General features: G+C 35.9%; 1 protein-coding gene and 1 long non-coding RNA gene across 5 annotated transcripts in view; one reads left to right on the forward strand and one right to left on the reverse strand.

Annotated features, from left to right (window-relative positions):
* Window positions 1–23554, reverse strand: part of LOC576444 (sperm flagellar protein 2) — a 62364-nt gene that overhangs the window by 27581 nt on the left and 11229 nt on the right. For 3 of the 4 annotated variants that reach the window (XM_030996860.1, XM_030996861.1, XM_030996859.1), the window contains exons 8-25: window positions 14576–14764; window positions 12817–13004; window positions 11609–11684; window positions 11149–11247; window positions 10633–10749; window positions 9937–10039; window positions 9132–9229; window positions 8296–8401; window positions 7466–7567; window positions 6386–6504; window positions 5863–5966; window positions 4675–4928; window positions 3871–4006; window positions 2503–2644; window positions 1723–1869; window positions 1133–1187; window positions 574–675; window positions 17–52 (exon numbers count right to left, since the gene is read on the reverse strand). In XM_030996860.1, coding sequence (XP_030852720.1) covers window positions 17–52; window positions 574–675; window positions 1133–1187; window positions 1723–1869; window positions 2503–2644; window positions 3871–4006; window positions 4675–4928; window positions 5863–5966; window positions 6386–6504; window positions 7466–7567; window positions 8296–8401; window positions 9132–9229; window positions 9937–10039; window positions 10633–10749; window positions 11149–11247; window positions 11609–11684; window positions 12817–13004; window positions 14576–14764 — 2173 coding nt within the window. The remainder of the gene's footprint in view (window positions 1–16; window positions 53–573; window positions 676–1132; window positions 1188–1722; window positions 1870–2502; window positions 2645–3870; window positions 4007–4674; window positions 4929–5862; window positions 5967–6385; window positions 6505–7465; window positions 7568–8295; window positions 8402–9131; window positions 9230–9936; window positions 10040–10632; window positions 10750–11148; window positions 11248–11608; window positions 11685–12816; window positions 13005–14575; window positions 14765–23554) is intronic. The other variant, XM_030996862.1, reaches the window with a different exon arrangement.
* On the forward strand, window positions 18627–19658 carry LOC115928860. The gene is made up of 2 exons (XR_004066255.1): window positions 18627–18972; window positions 19358–19658. It is a non-coding gene; the product is annotated as an uncharacterized LOC115928860 (long non-coding RNA).

Raw genomic sequence — 23554 nt, forward strand, 5'->3', positions numbered from 1 at the left:
TTAGATTCTAGGATACCTTTGGCCTTCTTGTCTTCTTTGGCACTCTTCCTTCCTTTGAGTCGCATCGATGGATGAAGGAAATGCTCATGAATATTCATTACCTACATCATACACTCATCAATTATTCATGCTCATGAATATTCATCACTATTTTCATCAATTTCAATGTATTGTATTAAATTCGCTTTCCATCAAACTCATGTAAATATAAGCAGAAATATCATACACTTTTTGCCATACACTATTGATTTCATCCACGTAAGTTTTGAATTATTGTTCATCTCCCTTCCATATACTCATAAATATTCATTACTTATACCATACATTCATCAATAACCAATATAATAATGCACTTGCTAGTATAGGTATATTTAGTTTATTGTCCATTTTTGGAAATTCATTTTCCACTGGTTGAAATCCAGTGGAGGTCACCACTGAGGATGCCCAACTTGTAATAAATGGCACAATATTACTTATAGGTAACAATTTGAACTGTCATTTGTCATGCTAAGATACGTATCAAATACACTTGGTTACGTCCGAGAATCGAACATTCATGGATTGTACACTTACCCTCTTTGGAAGGCGACTTCTTGGCACTCCCGCTCCTTGACCTTTTACCTTTCTCACCCTTGGGTGACCTGCCCCGAGCTGACCCCTTGCCTTTAGCTGACCCTACAGAAATGATGAGAAATGAAGAAATGTTCACTGGTCTGCTCAATGACACAGTAGTATGAAAATTTACTATCAGAAAGATGTGAAAAATGTGGGTGCCTTGTCATAGTGGCTGGGCTAAAGCCAGGGTAATAATATGATTGCCATGCCCTAAGGGTGAACAGTGTAATGAGGCTATCCTGGGTAAACATGGCATATTATTATTATTATTATCATGAAATACATAATCAACAATGAATGCATTTCTATACTTCAAATCAATTCTTTCAAGATGTGTTTTAATTTTTTGATTTATTGTTAATACGGCATCCATTTCTATGCTTAACACCCTATCTCTCCTCACTCTGTCTCTCTCTGTCTCTCTCTCTCTCTCATCCCTCCAATCCTCTGCACAAAAGAAAATTAATAATACAGGCCAATAACCATCAGCCTTTACTGAAGCCAGCTCATATCATACCAGTTCTAGATCCTCCTGGCGAGGCTGCTGCTTTGTCAGCTTCTGATACAGCGGTCTGGAATGAAACGAATCAAGAAATTTGAATACATATTGACCCTAATATAACTAATGGACATCTCATTTTGACAACCATGACTGTAACAAAACCAAACATTAGGACCACCTCCATCATTATCACCAATACCATCACATTACTACATCATCAATTTTACCATATCATCAACCTTATCATCATCTTTTTCTTCATCATCATCACCAACCTCATCATGCACATCATCATGCACATCATCATCATCATCATCATCACCACCACCACCACCACCATCACTGCCACCACCACCATCATCATCACCACCACCATCACTGCCACCACCACCATCACCACCACCACCACTGCCACCATCATCATCACCACAACCACCACCACCACCGCCACCACCATCACTGCCACCACCACCACCACCACCTCCATCACTGCCACCACCACCATCACCACCACCACCACTGCCACCATCATCATCACCACAACCACCACCACCACCACCACCGCCACCATCATACTTTTTCCACTATCCTTTAGTCCTCCTTACCTGTGAATCAGGCTGCTGGGGAGCGGTGGACTCCATCCCCTCAGAGGGTACAGCTGAGCTGGTATCAGCTGTGGTTGGAGGAGCTTCTTCGGCTGTCTTTGAGGCTTCCTCCTCTGATTTCAAGGCATCTTCCTTGGCCTTCTCCATCTATAGAGAACGGACAAGGTGAAACAAAAGATTCAATCACCATTCTTTCAAAACAGTCAAACCTGCTTTAGTGACCACCTGTCTAAAAAGACCACATTTTTTGTTTCTCTTGAAAATGGTTTCTCATTGAAACATGTACTAAAGGAACCTGTCTACAAAGACCACTTTTTTTTGTATTTTCCTTGGGTGGTCACTATAGACAGGCTTGACTGTATTACAATTGAATCAAATATTAGCAAGTATGCATTAAACAAGAATGATTGACACATTTTATGGAGAGGGTAGCAGGACTAAAGATAAACTCAGAAGAAGATTGTGGTATCAAAAAAGTATGGAAATCAGATAAACTTATCCTTCTTTCCAAATGTTTGTGCAGTGCATACATATGCAATTCCCAAATAGTCTTATACATGAATTAAAAGTAGACTGTATTTTCCAGAACCAGCATAACACATTACTATTATCCCTAACCATCTCACCTCAAAATCATACAAATCACCACCAATACCGACACTGACACCACTACCCCCCCCCTCTCTTACCACCATCACAATCATTACCCCCCCCCCCCCCTCCTCCTCCACCACTACCTTTCACAACCACTACTACTTTCTTCGGTGAACGTTATTTTACCTTTTCCTTGGTCTCGACCATGATATTCTTGATGGCTTGACAGGCCTCCTCTTTTTCCATGCAAATATCCAGCTTTTGGAGAATGTGGAAATTTGAGAACCACTTATCCATCTTCTTCCAAGAATCTTGGAATCCAGTAATTCTGAGGTGAGAAAAGAAGCAAAACAGAAAGGAAATATTTGACATCATTATCACCTCAGTAATTTAATGTTGATACGAATTCTTATGAACCTTGATAGAACCAATTGTTCAATTGAACAGTGTAAATTTAAAAATGGAATTGAACATTCATTGTTATCTCAAAGGAGTATTCCTTTTAAGTAGTCCCCTCCATGACCAACCTGTTTTATATGCCTGGGCTGCGTCTCACGAAACCGTCATAAGTACAAGTTGAGCGACCTCCCATTGAAATGCGTGTATTAAGTTTAACACGCATTTCAATGGGATGTCGCTCAACTTGTACTTATGACGGTTTCGTGAGACGCAGCCCAGTTGTACACTGAGGACCAAGTACAAATATATCATTAAGTTTCATTGTTTTACTATGTACAATGCAATCCCATGTACTTTATTTATTTTGTAGGAAATGGAAATAAACAAAATGAAAAGAAATGAAATGAAGTTGTTGATATATAGAAATATAACTGCAGGGGAAATTGAATTTCCATTGCAGGAGTTACAAAAAGGTGACAAATCATTATATGATTACAACACAAAATATACTTTACAAGGGCAGAGTCTATATAATGCAATTTTTAAAGATTCACGACTTATCCTTTTAAAAGTGAAAACAGTTCAAAATATATGTCTATAAGATGACCAGTTATTTGCTCTCTGCTATTTTCGTCAAAGATACATGGTGATATTTGCAATTAAGTTTTAAGTTAGGTTTAGGTAAGGTTTATGGTCAGGGTAACAATTTATGATTATACATGTGTTGGTACTGTGAATAGTCCTAGGGGGAGGGGGGGGGGGGGGTAAGATCAACTTTAAGTTAGACTTAACTATGGCAGGCCATTCATGCCCCTGGTTACTCTCACCATTGGTCTCTCAATTATGATCTTTAGATAATATTTTTCCTTCAATAATGAACTATCAAAAAAGGTAAATTCTGTAGAATTGTGACCTCGAATTGCACGTCCCTTGAGAGACCAATGTCAAGAATGGTTAGAGGAACTAGTGGCATGAACGGCCTGCCATAGTTAAGTCCAACTTCAAGGCGATCTTAGTCTTTGTGAGACACTCCCCTGGATTGAAGTTAGGAATTCAGAAATTTTACGTAATGGGACCCCTGAGCAATCATTGGCAGAGCAAAAGTTTTACAACTATCTCTGAACAATAATTAAGACCAAGCTTTAGATAGCTAACCTGTGCTGGATCTGCTCCTGGTCAAAGGCTGGATCCTTGACCGGTTGGACTTTCTCCTGTTTGCCGACACCTGATGCGCTGCCCTCTGGTGGAGGCTTGAACTCCTGGTGGTATTCCTCTTCTTCTTGGTTAGCATCTGCATAAGAAACAAACATATTTTTCATTCAGCTGTTGCTGTACAGTGGGATAGGATTTGAGGGAACTCGATAGAAGTCAGGATATGTTAAAAAATAACTCAATGTGGAACAGTATTTCTAGGGTAAAAATGCACTTAGTAAACAGGATTTCAAATGGAGGGGGAATCCTGAACAAGCAAGTTCATTCAAATGCTTTTCCTTCTGAATAAGGGGGGGGGGGGGGTCTACCCCTTTTGCCTGATTGGCTACATTCCTGCTCAAGTCTTGTCTAAAAGGATCAATTCAAATATGGTATTTGAAATAAATTGCAAAGGATTGCCACTGCTATCATCCCATATTCCTCAGACAAATGTTTTTGGGGAAATATAAAATGTAAATGTTAATAAGGGGTAGAGCCCAAACTCAATCTCTTTAACAACTTGTTAAAATGATACCTAATGGGTTGTAAATAACATTTATATGTCAATGTTCAAGCATATACGGTACTTGCTTTCTTAACATACCCTCTGGTCATAAAAGGAGATTACAAGATATATAAATAATGCTAAATATTACTCATTGCGGATATAGTATCGAAATGATATTGCGAGATAAGTGAATATCAATAGTGCTATTATTTTCGACATATCCATTTTTAATACTTTAAAAATCAGTATCTTAAACTCACAATAGCGTCCGGCAGCCCTACGCATGGCTAGGTCATCGGACACATCCAGATGGACGACCAGATCAATCCCGCTGACCGGAGGAGGAGGGTCCTTGGGCGGGTGAGGGTCAAGGGCCAGACGGCTCTGCCTGAGCTTCTGCTTGGACGTCTTGGCGTTGGCGTCATACCCGCTCAGGGCCTTCTCTAGCAGCTTGGCCTGGGCAAGGGTGGAGGGGAAGCCGTCCATGATCCAGCCCTGCTCATCCTTGGCGCGCCTACAGAGGGAGGTAGAGGGAGTTGAGATTTATCCATAACAAACTTTAAACCTTCCTCTACTGTTATTTTGATTATACACTGTTACATGCAAGAAAAAAATGTAGAATCATGTATAATCTGAGATTTTTTGTATGTTGTTCATTGATTGATGTAATTCATGAAGTGTCTTGTATCAAAGATCTTGTTTTATATTGCTTATTTTGATAATTTCTTGTTATATGAATTTCTTGTTATGTGAAATTATGAGGAAGGAAATAAAATATCATTTAAAACAAAAAACAAATAACAAAATGATTGAGGTAGAACACCATATATTAAAGATATTATTTCACAGAAAATTTAGTAAAATTTGACTGATTACTTTATAATGCTGAATTCAACAACAAATACAACAATTTGACATGTTTGTGCAATTAGAAGCATACTTTTTTAATCTGTCTAGAATTAACAAAAAAACATCCCTGAAAGTTAGAAAAATGATCATGTAAAGCATTTGTAAGTTTACTCAGCAAATTTAATAATGATTTTCATTAAAGATAGATAATTCCATTCATACTGCTGTTTCTTCTTCTTCTTCCAGTATAGTACAGTCCGCCGTTGGCGTATTATCGTACCTGTGTTTGTCAAGTGCCGAGTGTACAGTGCAAGTAAAAAGGCTCTACAAGAATTCTATGTGCAGCTAAAAAACAGTCTGAAGCTCAACGGAGCTTGATGTGTTGCACCTTCTGCTTGAAAAGTTCCAAAGAGGTGCAATCGACGACAGCAGATGGTAAGATGTTTAAATAAGTCCCAATCATAAGAAATCATTAAAACACGAGGGGTCTATCCAAAGCAGATTATATAAGATCATCACCATCCATATAACATTTTGGCCAATATCCTTAACAAACAAAAGGCTTTGTGGTAAGCAAAGGGTAATAAGTGGACTATTACCTGACAGCTTCGACCATGATCTCAATCAGGAGCTCATCTTTGAGAGGTTGACCTTTCCTAAGCAGCTTGATGGCCTTCTGACCCAGCTTACCTCGGCCACTCAGCTATCAAAACAAAACAGAAACAAACCAAAGTGTGAAATTACGCAAATGAAAGCTCATTCAGAAAACATGCACACAAAGGGGAAGACGAATCTGATATCAATAGCAATATTATCATAATTATTTCGAGAAAACCTGTGATACTTTCTTACGGCACATACATAGTTATAAATAAATATATATTTTATCAATTTACTGTGTATTCTTTAATCATGGTAGCCCTGTTAGTTTTATGTATACTGGAATACTTATCAACCCTTTATAACATATACAGATATACAAAGAATATATTTCTGGTAAAACAAATATGTAGTTTGTGAAAAGAAAAAAAACATATGGCTGATCTCAGTTAAGTCGTATTTATCATCATGAATTGGTAAACTGCAAAATAGGCGAAGACAAAATGTTTTCAATATTATTACCTCAGGTTTATCCTTCTTCTTCTTCTTGGTTGACTTGGGCTCTTTGGAATCCGCTGCTTCTCCTTCCTTGGTCTCCGCACCTCCGTCCTCCTTGGGTCCTTCTGGTTTCTCCTCATCTCCTGGGCCGAAGGAGAACAAAAATATAGCATAAATGTAAAAGGTAGAAGGGCTTTACAAATGTACTCTAAATTAGGTTTTACTACACAGTGAACTCTTCTCAGGTTGTTCTTTTCACTATGAATCTCAGATTAAACACAGATAATCTCACTGTGACACATTCTTTATTTTATGGGATCTTCGTAAATATATATATATATATTGTACCAAAGGTTTCAAGATTTCCAGTATAAAATTAATCTATGCGGGTGTTAAAAGGATTATCAATGAGCTGATAAAGACTAGAAATGGGTAAGATTGCAAAGCCATTGTGTTGCATAAAGCAATCCTTTCGTCCATTGTTTTGTGCAAAACTGCTAGAGTGACAACCAATATCAGACTTTTTAATATCTATGTTGAGAATTTAGTCTAAAAGGTATAATGGGAGGCAAGATTATATGGCAGTTGACAATTATGGAATGTAAATCCTAAAAAATGACTTCTCTTAATATGAAGAGGTAATTGTACATCATGTTATGATTCAATTAGAATCCTAATCATTATCATTATTATTACCATTATAATCAAACACTTATTTCCCTTGTCAAATATTGATAATTATTCTTTTAACATTTAGATGCCTTTTCTTCATTCTCAGCTGAATCAATAAACAATTAAACTACTTTGATGACCGCATCAATATATAGGGTAGTACTTTCAATCTGGTAAAATAAATACAATTGAACTATTAAAAGTAATTTTGTTGTTCCTCCTTGGATAAAAAGCAGATCCAGTCATTTTTCATGGCACCCCCTGGAATAAATAAGCATATCTTGATGCAAATTTACTACACTAAAACAGAATTAAACATCAACATTTGATACACGTTTCAATGGTAAACCATTGACTACCAAATTCTTTCATTGCAATAGGCTTAATACAGGGGCCGCCCGGTTCCAGTAGGCAGTGGGTTAAAATACGCACCTTTCTCCTTGCCTTCTTCCAGTAGGGCTGATTGTGAAGCATCCCTTGAAGGAGGTGCGGGCTGAGCAGTTACTGCTGTCTTGGCTGAGGCTACAGACTTAGCTGATCATTCAAACATACAAAATATAATGTTCATTTAATGAAACTGATGCTTTAACATACATTAAAAGTACAAATACAAGTACAAATACACTACAAGTGGTGAAAAATGAAAAGAAGACAAGTTCTAGCAGTGCATTGAATCTTTTTCTTGCATACCAAACTTCTCAAACAGTTGTGGACTAATCCTCGTTTTAAATGATTTTTACCAACATTTTTTTGCAGATGGAATTTACTTGCAGTCTTAAACAAGAAGGGGAAGCTTCACATGATTGTGTAAGATTGAATTGTTCTTCATTTCCAAAATCCAGGAATACCTTTAAATTAATGACAATGTCTATCTCATAAAGTTTTCCAAGTGCATTCATACTCTTGAAATGTAGATGTCATAATTAAATCGGATATCAAAATTACAAGAACAAAAACATCATCCTTTTTTTTCTTGTAAATGAATGGCACGCAACTTAAAACTTAACTTTGTGTTATGTGAAACAAAATTGTGAAGTGTATTACACTTAACGTTGTCATATCATCAGAAATGTTTTCAAATCCCTGAACTGGCAAAATGTCCTGCAGTTAAAATGCATTGAGAATAATTGCTTTCAACATAAAACATGAACTTGCATATAAATCCGTAAAAAGAGAAAACTATAAAGGTTAAAATCAATCTATTCATACAATGATCCCTTTGACTGGTAAATGTTCACTTCTTTGCTGTATTATGAACTTACCATCTATTGCAGAGCTAGATGGAGCAGGGGTGAGAGTGGTGGAGATGTTAACACCACTCTGTGTATCCGTCTGAAGTTCACCTTCACCAGCATCAGTAATGGTCTCCTGAACAAGTTTAAAAAAACAAAAAAAACATTAATTCACCCAACTAAACAATGTGTTGTCTGGCTGTCTGTCAATCATGCAGTCACCCCTCCCCCAACTTTCTCTCTCTCTCTCTCTCTTTCTCTCTGTTTTTTGTTGTTGTTACCCTCACATATATGTTTTTAGGGAGGGAATATGTATGAGTCTGTAGGAATTTGTTTGTCCATCTGTATGCCTTAATTTGTTATAAAATTCTTAATAAATGATCAGAATCATTTCCAATTTTTTAGCAAACTTAGTCTGATCCGATGTGGACAAATGAACAGATCGTAACAAGTAATCTTTCAGTATTTCTATGTCTTTGCTCTTTTGCCAGCTATAAAAGCAGGTTACATCAATGCCTCATGATCATCAATTATGCCCTTATAATGATCACTGACAGACAGACCCATGGTTGAGCAGTCTTTTAATCATCTAATCAGAAAAGAAGCTTAACAATTTTGGATGTTGTAAACATTATTTCTGTGAAAGGAAAAGATTTGTTTCTGTTTTGAAATTGTTTGCCCAATTGTTTTGCATGTTTCACATTATTGTACTTTGTTTCTTGTGCTGTTGTAATGCTGGTGGGAAGCATATTTTCATATTGTGGACGAAATAAATATTTAAAAAATTGAATAATTTTGACAATGTGCTTTCAAGAGCACCTTTGGTGGCAGATGCAGGGAATCGGATGTTAAGGGGGAGTACTTACGGTCGAGGCTTCAGGCAATTCTAGGATCTCGCCTCCCTTGTAGGCATCCACAGCCTCCTGGACTAAGGCATCCATGTTCAACACCTTCAGACCATGCTCTGCGGGAGTGAGTGGAAGAAAGAAGTTAACATTGTTCATGGTCAGTGACACAACACAATATGGAGAGAGAAAAGGAGAGAGTGAAAGGGAAAGAGAAAGGGGTGGGAGTAGACAAAGAAGAGAGAGACAGAGAGAAAATAAAGTATGAAAGACAGGGGAAGAAAGAGAGATGGTGAGAAGGTAGAGAGAGAGAGAGAGAGAGAGAGAGTGAAAAAGAGAGATGGGAGAGAAAGAGAGAGAAAGAGAAGGGGAGAGAAAGAGAAGGGGAGAGAAAGAGAAGAAGAGAGAAAGAGAGATGGTGATAGGAGAAGGGGAAAGAAAGTGAGAGGGTAACTGAGAACAAAGACCAGCTCTCTTAAATAAATGACGGGGACCATACATTATGAGATAAAAAAAATTTAAACAAATTTTTCACACTAACATCTAATGCTTTCATTACAATACATGTACCATCAAATTCCTAACGTTTCATAAACTTTTAAAAAAATAAAACAGTTGATGGTTATGTCAGGCATGTTTTGGCTTTGCCTAGAAACAAAAATGTGGCAAGCTCATGAGGTTAAAAAACTTGAATGCACTTGTAAGTTCAAATATTCATCTCAACATAACTTAAACCGTTGACTATACTGAAATCTCATATTTCCCATAGGTTTAACACAGAAATCACCCGGTCCCAGAAGGCAATGGGTTAAGAGAAGTTGCCTACCTTGCGCCATGTGTTCTGCTAGAGTTGTCTTGCCACAGAAAGCTTTGCCCAGGAAACAAGCCTTGACAGGGAACGGTGGCATGTCGGGTGGAGCGGGAGGGGGCTGAAAAGGGAAGAGGGAAGCAACGGTGTAAAATCGGAATAAGTTGAAAATGAAATCTAATCATTGCATTTGTCATTTTTATAGTTATCATCATCACCAACATAACCATTATTTCTATCACTTTAAAAACTTGAGGAATATCACTCAGTTGGAATAATTTAAATCCGAGCTGAAAACACAACTGTTCTAGAATCTGTAATCTAGGGTATACCGTCTTCATATTCCTCCTCCTCTTCATCATCATAATCATCATTAACAACATCACCATCACCATTATCATCATCAGCAGCAACATCATCATCCTTGTCATCACCATCATGATTAAAATCACCATCATCGCCATAGTTTACATAGGGCAAGTAGGGCAATCACTTGATTCTTGTGATCAACAGTAAATGCCTGCTGGCTCTAAACAGAGATACCATAATCATAAGCGTTTTTGTTATCTTTACAGGATCGACACTACCAATTAAATATAAAAGAAACACAACTGATAACTAATTCACAAGTTAAATTGATTTGTCACTCATTCATACAATAGAGAATGAAAGCTTTCTGCACTAAGTCGTTTGCTCAGAAATAAGATGACTTACCGATGGAGGAGAAACGATGTTGAAGAGACGAGCCAAGATGTGACCCAAGACGGCATTGTTGGTAGGGATGCCTTTGATCTCACTATCCTCAGGAGGCTGCCATTCACCGACCATATTCTACAAAGCAAAAGAGGATGAATTAGAAAAGACTTCTTATTATAAGCGTTAAATCACCAAACTAATTTTGCTCTGTGTGTTAGGGGTTCCATGTTATCATTCTATAACTTCCAATATTAAAAATGTCATATATTTAAAACTAGTCAAAGCAGCCATACACACTCACATGTTTCACATTTCTGGAGATTTATTCAGGCATGAGGCTGAAAACGCTTTAAATAATCACAAAGTTTAGAGAATCAAAGATTTAAAATGTTAACACATTTCTGTTTCTTATAACACACAGATTTTGAGAGTGCTCAGAGGGATTTTAACCCCCTAAATACTGTCTCTTCCCATTCATTTCAGCTTTGTCAATGCGGGGTTCACGTCATGTCTAAAAGAGGCTGATATGGGTACCTTGTATTCTAAGAAGTCTCCCTCATCAATCAGCATCTGTCTTTCTTCCTCCATGAGCTGCTCTTCAGTGGGTACCTCAGGTTCAATGAACTCTTCCTCCTGAAGAAAAGTCAAATTAATAACAATATTCATGCTAGAATTGCATTTATTTACAGGGCCCCCTAAATAACAGTACTTTGATTACTGACAGGGCTACCCTGTTTAAATAAAACAGAATAAATAGGTAAATAAATAAATTCATAGATATATTCTAGATTTATACAGTGGATAACATATTCACGATTTCATTTAGCACTTTACAGATATATCAATATTTTTTCGTCATTCAATTGAGGCTTGCCAGACAACAATTGAAACAAATTATTATAACAAAATAAATAAAAAAGGAAATAAATAGAAAACACCTTCTTGGTAGAGCTGTTGCATATGCCTTACTAAAGATTGGTACCATTTCTCTTACCTCTACTTGCTCATACAAGGGCTGGCCGTTGGTGAACAAGAGAGTCCAGTCTCTCATTAGTTTCGGTGGTAATAACCTGTAAGACAGAATGAGGGATAGTTCGGAAATGATACTTGATATGGTGTATAATATGAATAATCAATATCCTGGGTTTATAAAGAGCTCAGCATATCTACGATGTCTCAAAGAACTGTACTTTATCTTAACAGGTTTAAACTATAGGAGTAAAATTCTTAGATTTGATCATTAGTATACAAATCATTCAATCATACAATCACAGAGTTAACGCCCTTTTAGCTCCAAGCAGAAATAAAACAATGTTTATATGTAAATGGACAAATGCTTATGCTTTTTATTTCACTATTGAGAAATGTGTGAGGTGGTTTATCTCTATATCTTAAAGTGACTCAGTAACATTGACTCAGATTCTGAAACAAAATCCTGGATTTAGCTCATGCTGCAATCATAATTATTAACCTTTAGGTCAGTCATGAATCCCATGACTTTTACAAGCCTGATCGCCCGTCCGATTATCAAGATATTTATGATTGGAAATCGAGATTTCATTTTTCGTTTTCCTAAAGGTTTTTATAACACTACAGTCTATTGTAGAAAATGAGTATGGTAAAACCAGTCACTCAAAGATTTTTACTTTTTTGAGCCACTTCATGATCATTTTGAAGGGCAATTTTGTTAGGGCTTCAGTATTACACCATATCATAGACATTGATAACACGTAGGGCCATGTATCTCAGATTTAACAATGTTAAACGATGCCTTTAAGAAGGCTTTCAAAACTTGCTAAATTCATTGATGACCGTATAACTTTGTTCCAGTTATGCTTGTTAATTTGAATGCTGTATAGTGCTGTGAACTGTTGAACATGTGTAAGAATGCTAAATGAATTCAGTATACTGTTGAAGTTCTCTTTAAAGAGGAGGTTGAGTTCTGGGGAGAGGTGAAAAACAGTTTGTGCATGAGCATAATTGTAATTGCTTGTACAGTGCTTTGTTACCTTACCAAGACTGCACAATTTTTTTTATCATTTTGGTGACTCCGGAACCTTGCAGTTCACACAAATACTTATATGCTTTACATGATCAACTTTGTCTGATCGATTCCACACCGTTTCTTTCACAATGAACAGAACCCAACTTTATCTTTAAAGAATTGAAAGAAGAGATGTTTGTAGGTATCAATCGACTGACCTATTGGTGAGCTCCCTGTACTTGCCGACCTTGCAGGAGAAGTCCACAATGTCCAGGAGGATGTCCCTGCAGTGGTTGGAGTGCTTCTGGTACTTGGCGTCGGCCCTGTCCTGAGCTATCTGGTCATGGAGCTCCTTGTCTCGTTGGGTCTGCTCAATGTACTCCAGCTTGGCTTGGCGGGCCATTTCCTGTTTGCATGGGAGATCAGGGAAGTGTTTCACAAAGATCCTTAGTTGAACTTCTCTAAGTTGGACTTAAAAATTATGAAAAGCTGTTAATTAGCATCATTGAAAATATTTTGTAAAAGTTATTTCAACAGGCATAAAATGTTGATTAAAATCATTCATCATTTCTATCATCAAAGAGATTTCATGTTCTTGATGTGGAATTTATAACAACTCAAACATACTTGAATTTTCGCTATTGAATATATTTAATTTTATGCTACAAAAGGCTCTCCATAATTTTTAAGTCCAACTTAGAGTTAAGTTCGACTTAGGATCTTTGTGAAACACCCCCTAGTTCTCAAATATTCCTGAGGAAGTTCTATGGTCATATTTGTGCACATTTCTTTTCAAATCAATAACAATATGCTACAGCAATAAAAGTAAAATTATATATTTAAAGGTGCTTTAGGCAGCAAAAGTGAATTCTTGATCCTAGCAGTTGCCTACCAATTACGGTTCAAGAAAATAAGAATTAACAAAGAAAAGAAAATATTTCAAAATAGGTTTATAGAAACTAGAGAGTTTAGAAATCTGACATAGCAAAATTGATTCTGTGATCTAAAACACATTGATCAAGGAGATGCAAGATCATATAGGTAAACATGTATTCCTCATTTAAGCAGTTTTGGTAGAGGGGTTCAAACTATGATATTCTTCTAATGAAAGATCATCACGTGCCCTGTATAGTGTGCTCTACTCATCATCAGGAGAATATCTGCAGGGGAGTGTTTCACAAAGATTGAATTTAAGTTGGACTTAACTATGGCAGGCCGTTCATGCTACTATTTTCTCTCATCATTTACTGGCATTGGTTTCTCAAGGGACGTAACAAGCATGGTCAAAAATCTACAGAATTTTTATTTTTTTGTAGTTCATTATTTAAAGGTAAAGACCAGTAATGGTCATGCGATTGCATTGTGAAAGAAACGTTGTGGAATCGATCAGAAAAGGTCGATCATCTAGCATCTAGCATCTGCAAGGTTCTGGAATCATCAAAATGATAAGAAATTTGGCTCATTCTTCGTAAAGTTACAAGCACTATACACAGAAAGATGTATATGGGACTACCCTATCTCTCTCACCAGACCATGAGAGAAATAAATTTACCAAATATATGAATTAGTAGGCGGTTTCCCGGCAAATTTTTTATCATCATGTATTAGTCAAAACATATTCTTTCACATGATTGGTAATGAGAGCTTCCATTTCATTTTTTGAAATTGGGGCATTGCCAATACTGGTCTTTACCTTTAAGGAAAAAACATTATCTAAAGATCAAAATCGAGAGACCAATGGAGAGAGCAACCAATGGCATGAATGGCCTGCCATAGTTAAGTCCAACTTAAAGTTGATCTTAGTCTTTGTGAAATGCCCCCCTGGAGTTCTTCAGTGTGGTTGGCTAGTATAAACTAGCATGCAAGTGAAAGAGTAATCAGAGAGAGATTAAATATTCCACTTGCTAGGATCTCATCTCCCCTGTAGGCATCCACAGCCTCCTGGACCCCTAAGTTTAAAGAAAGTTTCTGACATACCGCTTCTTTGTCCAGTGCTTCCTGGAAGTCCTTCTGACGACGCTCTTCATATTGCTCCTGGCGGGAGATACGGTTCTGCTGGATGACGGCCTTCTCGTGCCTCAGCTGCAGTAGCTGTGTGGCGATGCGCCGCTCCTGCTGAGATTGACGCATCAACCGCGTCACAAGGAACTCCTCCCGACGCATTTCCTGCAAAGAGAAAAAAATCAAGGAATGATTTATTCCCCTTAAAAATAAGGTATATACTAATTTGACAAATAATTAATCACTTGAATGAGCAGTTTAAACTGTAAAAGTCGTCATTCATGGATTCCAAAATGCATTATTTTCAAATAACAACTCAGAATACATTTTCATGACTTTAAAACATACATGTATTTCTGATCATGGTAAATGGAGTGTTAATAGTATAGCATATCAATATTACAGGAAGATTTAAATGATTTGATACCTATATATCTACCCTTATTTGCAATGAAAAGCAAACAAATCAATCACTAAAATGTTTGGTGAGACTTGCTTTTCTTGCAGCTTGAAGTGCATGGGGACATAACTGAGATCAGTATACAATATCCTATAGCCTATCTTCCATGACGAGTCATTGATAAATTCGCTGGCCCAACGATGTAAACATTAACAGATGCGAGTTAAAATTAAATTGTAAGGTTGGATTAGAGTTGAGCGGAGTAAATGAATTGGTAGGGGGTAATATAAGGTTAGACTGAAAAGTGTAATTTTTGGGTGATTTCCATCACGCTCCATCGTGACGTGAACATTTGAACATGCATGGTCGGCTCAATTTCTCAAGAAATCATTTTGAACAATCCAACGTGTACGTGGCGGGTGCATGCAGCTGTGCCACTTAAGTTACAGCTTTTCACACCCTTTTTTTTAGAACCACATTGAGAACGTCCCAGGCTATAATTGCTTGCTCAATTTTTACACCTCAAAATGTTGTTTTCTATTAACCTCTTACTTCTTGACATTAATTCAAGTAGAAAGTGCATGTTTCTCTGATGTATAACAGTTGGCTTTCCTTGGCTTTCTCGACTCTGCCATTGTGGGTGTATACCGGTAGATCTTGTACAATACAGACTTATAGTGCTAGTGCAATCCAAGCTAGTGCAGCTGGCCTGGGAGGATGCAGCTATACATTGTAGCTAGCAGCTACGTACCCTGGAAGATGGGTGCTGTACATACTGAGCATGTGCAGTAGAAGCAGACTACTGTACATATCTCTATGGTAAACCTTGGCTTAACTTTAAACCTGGGTTTAAGTTTAGACTACCGGTAGACTTAAACCTGGGTTTAAATAAAACCGTACTTCAGAATACGGGCCAATGTGTTTACTTTAGCATACTACAAGATCAGGGGTAATTTTATGTGTATGAGCAATGAAATTCCAAATTCACTTTTATTCTAAAACTTTTCTTTGACACAAGACTACAGAATATGAATATTCAGTAGTGGTGGAATTGAATGCATGATTTCTTTCACATGTTCTACAAGTACGTAAAATAAATATCACATCACATTGATGCAATATATTCATATATCGTCGGCCTTATGCCAAAAGGGCCTTAACCCGATTTTGGGGGTTATTGAGTTATTGACATCACCTTGTAGATTTCATCATTCTCTTTAAAATGATGTGCTTCACTTGTTGAAATTCGATTTATTTATGAAGATAATTATGAATTTCAAAAGGGCCTTAACGCGTATCTCATCTTTTTCCTTACGCCAAAAGGGCCCTACACGGCAAATCTTTTATCAATGACAGACTATTTCGTAATTTCCATTTAATTCAATAAATATAAGTAGAAACACCATTAAAAACATGATTAGTCTAGAATAGACACAATGTACTTAAAATAATCACTGAAAGTATATGTAATAAATTTAGATCAAGAAATCTGAGTGAGATTTAAATTAGGTATGGATGCATGAAATGCGACCGACTCGTTGAAATACGCAGATGTCAACGTATGGGACTGTGATTAAAAATAAACAACGAAAAAGGTGTTCTAAATGTACGATCTCTAAAAAATAACTTTACCGAAAGCTGCATTATATTAATAAAAATATTCAGATATCAAAAATACTTTTTAAAACAATTTAATTAACCAGTTTTATCAGTTTTCGTGATCCAGCCGTAGGAGGGCCTTTCTGGCAAACCAAAGGTGTTGCGAAACAAGAAAATTTCTTTATGCCAGAAGGGCGCTAATTATGCGCGCGTACTATGCGCGCCCTTTTGGCATAGCGACGCGTAGGTTACGCCCCTTTTTGGCACAATGCCGGGTAGGTAACGGCCCTTCTGGCATTAATACGCTGCATTGCGCTGCATTTAAGCCTTATGCCAAAAAGGCCCTAACATGTTTTTTGCACATAGCATGTACAATTCTGAATATTTTATAACACATTTAACACATTTCATGTAAAACTTAATAACTTAACATATTTATCGAAATTGGCTTCAAAAACAAAAAAACGACCACAAAATTTTTGATTATTACAGAGGCCAAAACCTTTAAACGCGATTATCTCGGAATGGCCAAAAGCAGTTAAGGCCCTTTTGGCATAAGGCCGACGATATATGATTAATAAAGGAAGTGATTGCTAACTGCCAATTGGTCTCATTCTAAGCATCAAAACTTTTTAAATGCTTTAATATGCTGAGGCAACTAAAATGGTATAAACATTCTAAGAGACCTCTGCTACACCTACTTTTATGAAGTACAATCAATATCCATTATAAAAGAATTCCACCTACAAGTATAGCTGCAAACAATGAACTTATTCTGGTAAGGATTTCTAGTTTCACGGCTGGATTGTCCACAAAACAAGGTTGAATTGTATGAAGTATGCACGCTGACAACATATTGACTGAATGTATAGTCAATAGCCAGATATTTTTTCAAGAAATACAATACAAACCCCCAGGCAAAATCCTTTCATTAATTCGAAGATGACATCTCCAATAACAATTTTATTTTAGTGAGCTTATAATCATTTGATCAGCAACATAAATGTAAATGAACTGCGACTGATATGCAGTCTAGTTGCAATCACGTGATCCTTTGCATATTTAACCCATAATGCACTCATGACCTGCATGAAAGGTCACCGCTTACAAGAATAATCCAGATCGGTCCGGACCGGCGAAAGCACAAAACTTTGCCTGCCTATAACCTGTGGATCAACGCTTCTGCCAGTACAAAAGTGGCCTTTTAGCCATCAGGACACATAGAAGACTCCAAAACCAACTAAAGTAATATATAGACATCCCAAAATCGAGGCGTCAACCATCAATTAGACTATGATTTTATGGAAAACTGTTTGAGTGAACGACTGCGATTGTTCTGGTTGATCTGGATTGATCTAGCTACCCGGTATTGATACATTTAGTCGACATATTTTCAGTGTGCATGCTGCAACCTGAAATTCAACCTTGTTTTGTGGACCATCCAGCCAGACGAACTCTTTTATAATATATACATCTAAGAATTGGCCAGGGAGCTAAACGTTATTCAATTTGTTTGTTCGTGCGGTTACTAACTTCTGTCAGGATCAAGATCAAGACCTATTCATCTAATAGCGAAAATGGAGGTACATGTAGTTCCTGTGCTTTTGATTTTAGCACTGATTCAGGTTGCTCAATCAAGCCAAAAAGACTTCAATTTGACTACCTGTAGTCAAACTCGGATGCCATGTATAGGAAACGACACCATGGAATTGCCCAACTTTGAAAAAGAAAAAATTACAGTAGAAATGCAGATAGTACTTCCAATTCCGCACCTGACAGAGTTATGGTTTAATGAAACTAAGATTTGCATTGTTGCCTCAAATGGTACAGCAATAAACCTAGGCAAGAAACTAAAAAGCCAGCAAGATAAAGAACGCTACAAAATTAAATTCCACTACACACAAGTCGATAAAGACTGGGGAGAATTGGACATTAAATTGCATACAGTCACAGATGAGAGGTTAAATGACAACCGTTCTCTGAGTTTGGAACTCAGACTAAAACGCATTAAGTATGTAACAAAAGGTAGGATCTGGATGCCTGTGCAGAAAAATAACATAACTTTGGTGGTTCCTGTATATCAAGAAGACATTAACAGCATCAAACATGCCCTGAGCAGACTACAGAAGGACAATTATGGATCGATAAAAGTGGGTATACTTACCCTTGTATTATGTTGTATTACAACATGGGTAGTGATTATGTTGCTGTCATTCAAACTTTATGGCATGTACATGAACAAGGACAAGCATCAAGGTAATTACCAGCACTGTTCCACTGCAAGTGCCAACTTTAATGTGGAAAGTAATACTATTACTCTAAATCCACAAGACCATGGACAACAGTACAGCAAGCAGACATGAAACTTCATGAGGTACGAGAAGTAGTTTGAATAAATTTATCTTTCTCTAATAAGTTGATGAAATGTTATGATAGAGTTGAGAACGAGCACAATGTTTTACTCTTGATGAATAGGGTAATAAAAGTACACATGTATTAAAGGTATTGTTTAACAATGCCCAAATCAGAGATATGCATATAAACATCAAACTCTGGCTACGGCCCTGATACTGAAATAAGCCCCTTTAAAACATAAATGAATTTACAAAAATTAAAATAATAATAAATGAATGAATAAATATATAAATAAAGTATGTATTGTATAATTGTAGTAATCATGTTTTTTTGTAAATATGCCTCTCTCTTTAGTTTACCAGCTTCATAAAAATACTTCTTTTGTTTGTTTCTTCAACTTTCAGATGTAATACGCCAGAGACTAGAAAATAGGAAGGCAACTCAAGGTCAAGTGAGACACATCTCTGAAACCTCCAGAATCTAGCTGATTCTGGAGGTTGTTTGTTGTAGAAATGTTACCAACCCCAAGTGTAACACACATACAGACGACTGGAACTAAAGAAACCATAACCGAACAAGAATCATTACCAGTAGTTATTATGTATTATGACTATCCATGTTTTGTATTATATTTTTGTTCTTTGTCAACCTTGTCTAAGCCTTTATTTAACATGTGAGCAAACCAAATATCCATGTTGAATGACATTGGACAAAAAATACATTGAATGAATGAATGAATAAATCCTCTCTAAAGTGTAGGGATAACAAGCCCAAAAAATGATGTACTTCAATTGTACAATGAGGTGAAAGAGGGTGTCATTTAACACTGCATGACTATACTGCAAGGATTTTTAGAATAATGGTGTTTGAAGACGAATATTGATGAAAGAAGACAAAATTTATGCAAACAACACAAAACCCAAGTTTTGTATTCTTTCATCAATATTCGTCTTCAAACACATTTAAAAAAAAAAATCCTTGCAGAGTTGAGTGTTATATGACATCCTCTTTCACATCATTACACAATTGAAGTGAAATTTTGCCATCAATTCTTTTGCGAATCTGGGGCGCCCAACACTTTAGAGGGGCTTTAATGAGGCCATGTACATAAAATATCTTTAAAACCAAACAGAAATAAAATGCCTGAGTTGAACACATCTATATGCTGTCTTTCGTTTGCATTGCAATAGGCATAAAGATTATATTGATCATTCTTGTTTTGTAAAAACAATATTAACTTTTATATCAATATTTCTGTTGTAAATAAATATTAAGGTATTACACAGAAGTAATTGTCTTCCATTTGGATTGCAATAGGCATGTATATTTGTTTTGGATAAACAATATTTACTTTTCTATCAATATTTCTGTTGTAAATAAATATTAAGGTATTACACAGAAGTAATTGTCTTCCATTTGGATTGCAATAGGCATGTACAGTATATTGATTATACTTGTTTTGTAACATTACACAGAACTTGTCTTCCATTTGGATTGCAATAGGCATGTATATTTGTTTTGGATAAACAATATTTACTTTTTTATCAATATTCCTGTTGTAAATAAATGCTGTCTTCATGCATTACACAGAACTTGTCTTCCGTTTGGATTGCAATACTGGTAGGCATAAAGATTATATTGATTATTCTTTTTTTGTAAAAACAAAATAAACTTTTAAATAAATATTCCTGTTGTTAATAGACTTTCATGCATTACACAGAACCAAACAAAATATTGAAAGAAAACCTTGACGGTCACTTTATATATAATTTATTGCAAGCTGTGACCAAACATGTTATATAAAATTTGAGACAAAAGTGATGTGGAGATTTGTTATTCTATTGCATGTGAATACTCCACTCCATATGGGGTTCTTTTTCCAGTTTGCAAACTTATAGTGATATACATTTATAATCATAATTATGCAATTCCTTTGTCAAGTGAATTCAATCTGAATGTCAAATAATATTTTTTTCTGTATAATTATGCTACCATGAAGTTTTGTCATGCATGAATAATGAATATGCATTTTTTAATATTAAAATGTAAGGATGCTACAATGTTATTTCAACCAATTGTATATGATCGTTTGATTTGTTCAGAAGCATGTATATTTATCTATACTTTCATTTTATAAAACAAACAAAAAACAAACAAAATGCAACTCTGAATGTTAAATACTGGTATTCATAATAATGTTAGAAGCCTTTAAGCCTTACTACCCATCGTGCTGAGAAACTGAACTTCAGTGCTTTACACCTCTCTCATTTGGAGGGGAATCTTGTAGATTAATGGGCAAGAATATAATAAATCTCTCAGAATAATTGAGATGAACCTTCTTTTGTATTTGCATCTGTATGTATAGCCTTGTGCGCTTTATATAATATATTATTATATATGCCACCATTATTATTGCAATGACAAATATCGTCATTGCCTTGTTTTCGTTCACATTCTGCACCATTAATATTCTTCTTCTTCTTTGCAGAAAATCGCATTCGTTTTGCACATAGTGCTTGTTATTCCTAGTAAGGTGCTTTTCTCATGTCCATTTCCGTTCAAATTTCATAGGCATAGTCTCTAGCATCTTATCAAGGTCACCTACTTTTTCGATTTTCGAAATCACTCATGCATAACCATCCAGGCGCCATTTTGTCCGTTTCTGGTCCATTTTTAGGCCTTTCTTTCTTCCTTCCTATCTTCACTATCCTAGATCCTACAAACTTCTAACAAATTTCTAACAAATTTCTTTAGATAGTCTGAGAGATGTTCTTTCATCTGCGACGTATAACCTGACCTTCAAAATATAAATAATATTATATTATATTATATTAATATTATATTATATTATTAGTATGTGACTAATAATATTCTTCTGTTACAAAAGAAAGCTGTACGCATATGTACCCGAGCTGGTTATCGTGACCATGCTACCCCACTATTTGTTAAACTGAAATGCTTAAAGATTGATGATATTAACTTCCTCCAAATTGCCATATTTATGTTCCGTTTTAATATCAAATTATTACCTACGTCATTATCTTCAATGTTCCAACCTAATAACATGGTTCATTCGTATTCAACAAGGCAGTCATCGAATTTACATGTGGTCAATCCTCAAACTACATTAGCCCAGAAATCAATCAGACACAGAGGTCCAGATGTATGGAATTCTTTACCTAATGATATTCGAAATATAAAATCAACAAACTCTTTTAAAAGAGCACTCAAATGTATTATCATTTCACAGATGTAAGATATTACTTACATTATAATCTATTTATCAGTTCTAATTAAATCTAACATAATTTTGTTACTAGGCCTAACGAAAATTTTTTTTTCTTTCTTTTTTTAAAACTTTGTAAATAGTGTAAATAGTTCACTACAAAACTTTAGGAATTTTATTTGTCATATATTATATATTTGAAAGGTGTTGTAACGATTCAAGCTCTATTTGCTTATGTTTCATCACCTTTGTGTGTTCATTCTTCAAACTGTATATAAGTTGCAACTTGTCTTTGATAAAACAATGTTATATTTTTTTTTCACGTGAAGTTAATTCAAATGTATTGTAAAATTGAAAATGATTTGTCATCTTATATTAATTTTCATGTGATGTTAACTTCAATGAATTGTGAAATTGTGAACATGCATGCATAAATAAATAAATAAATAAATAAATAAAAAATGCCATCTTTGTACTCAAAATTCAAATCCAAAACCGACTCCGTCAAAAATCTTTAAAATTCTTGAAAAGTGGACCCCAACAAATCTAAAACTGCCATAACTTTTTCATATAAATTTCGTTTTGTATTTAAATCTTACAGTATCTTTATCTCATATTTGCACATAGCCATGCCAATTTTCACGCTCCAATGGCTATGCACAAAATAAATAGCGCCCTCTAAAGTTCGGGGAATTGGCTTTCTTTCCGTGGCCGTATCTCCATTATGGCTTGGCAGACCCGTACCCTTTTTTAGATTTAGATACCCGAAGATATCCCCTTTCAAGCCATATACGAAATTATATACCCTATCTTTGACCAAATTTGAGAAAATTGCTCTCCAAATTTGCCATTTTCAAGAAAATTGCGAAATATCTTCAACTTGCTCTAAAATTGCGATCATTATACCTACAACAATGAAACTAAGGAGACACATGTATCAATATACATGACAACTGTCCGCCAAGTTTGGTAAATTTTAATGACGTCAGCGCAAAGTTATCGCGAAAAATGATGAATTTACTATCCATTACGTTTTAGCGGGTTAAATGCGTGCAGTTCATTGCGCGCAGATAATAATAATAATAATAATAGCTAGTTCTTATATACCGCTTTTCAGGACCGGAGATGACAATGGTGTCAAACTGACTGCAATGAAGTGCCCTTTTGAATGATACCAAACAGGTTATACGTTATCACAGAAAATTGTGAGTAAATCGCATTTGAACAAGGATCACTATACGAATTCCACCTAGTTTCCGCCCGATTATAACACGTATCGGCTATGACGTCATTTTTTCAGACTGCTTTTCGCCCCCTAAACGTCCTTCTTTTTCCTTGAAAATTGGCAATGACATTACGAGTTGCAATACGCAGG

Source organism: Strongylocentrotus purpuratus, unplaced genomic scaffold (assembly GCF_000002235.5).
Source record: "Strongylocentrotus purpuratus isolate Spur 01 unplaced genomic scaffold, Spur_5.0 spur5_scaffold_3, whole genome shotgun sequence".
Classification (NCBI taxonomy): Eukaryota; Metazoa; Echinodermata; class Echinoidea; order Camarodonta; family Strongylocentrotidae; genus Strongylocentrotus; species Strongylocentrotus purpuratus.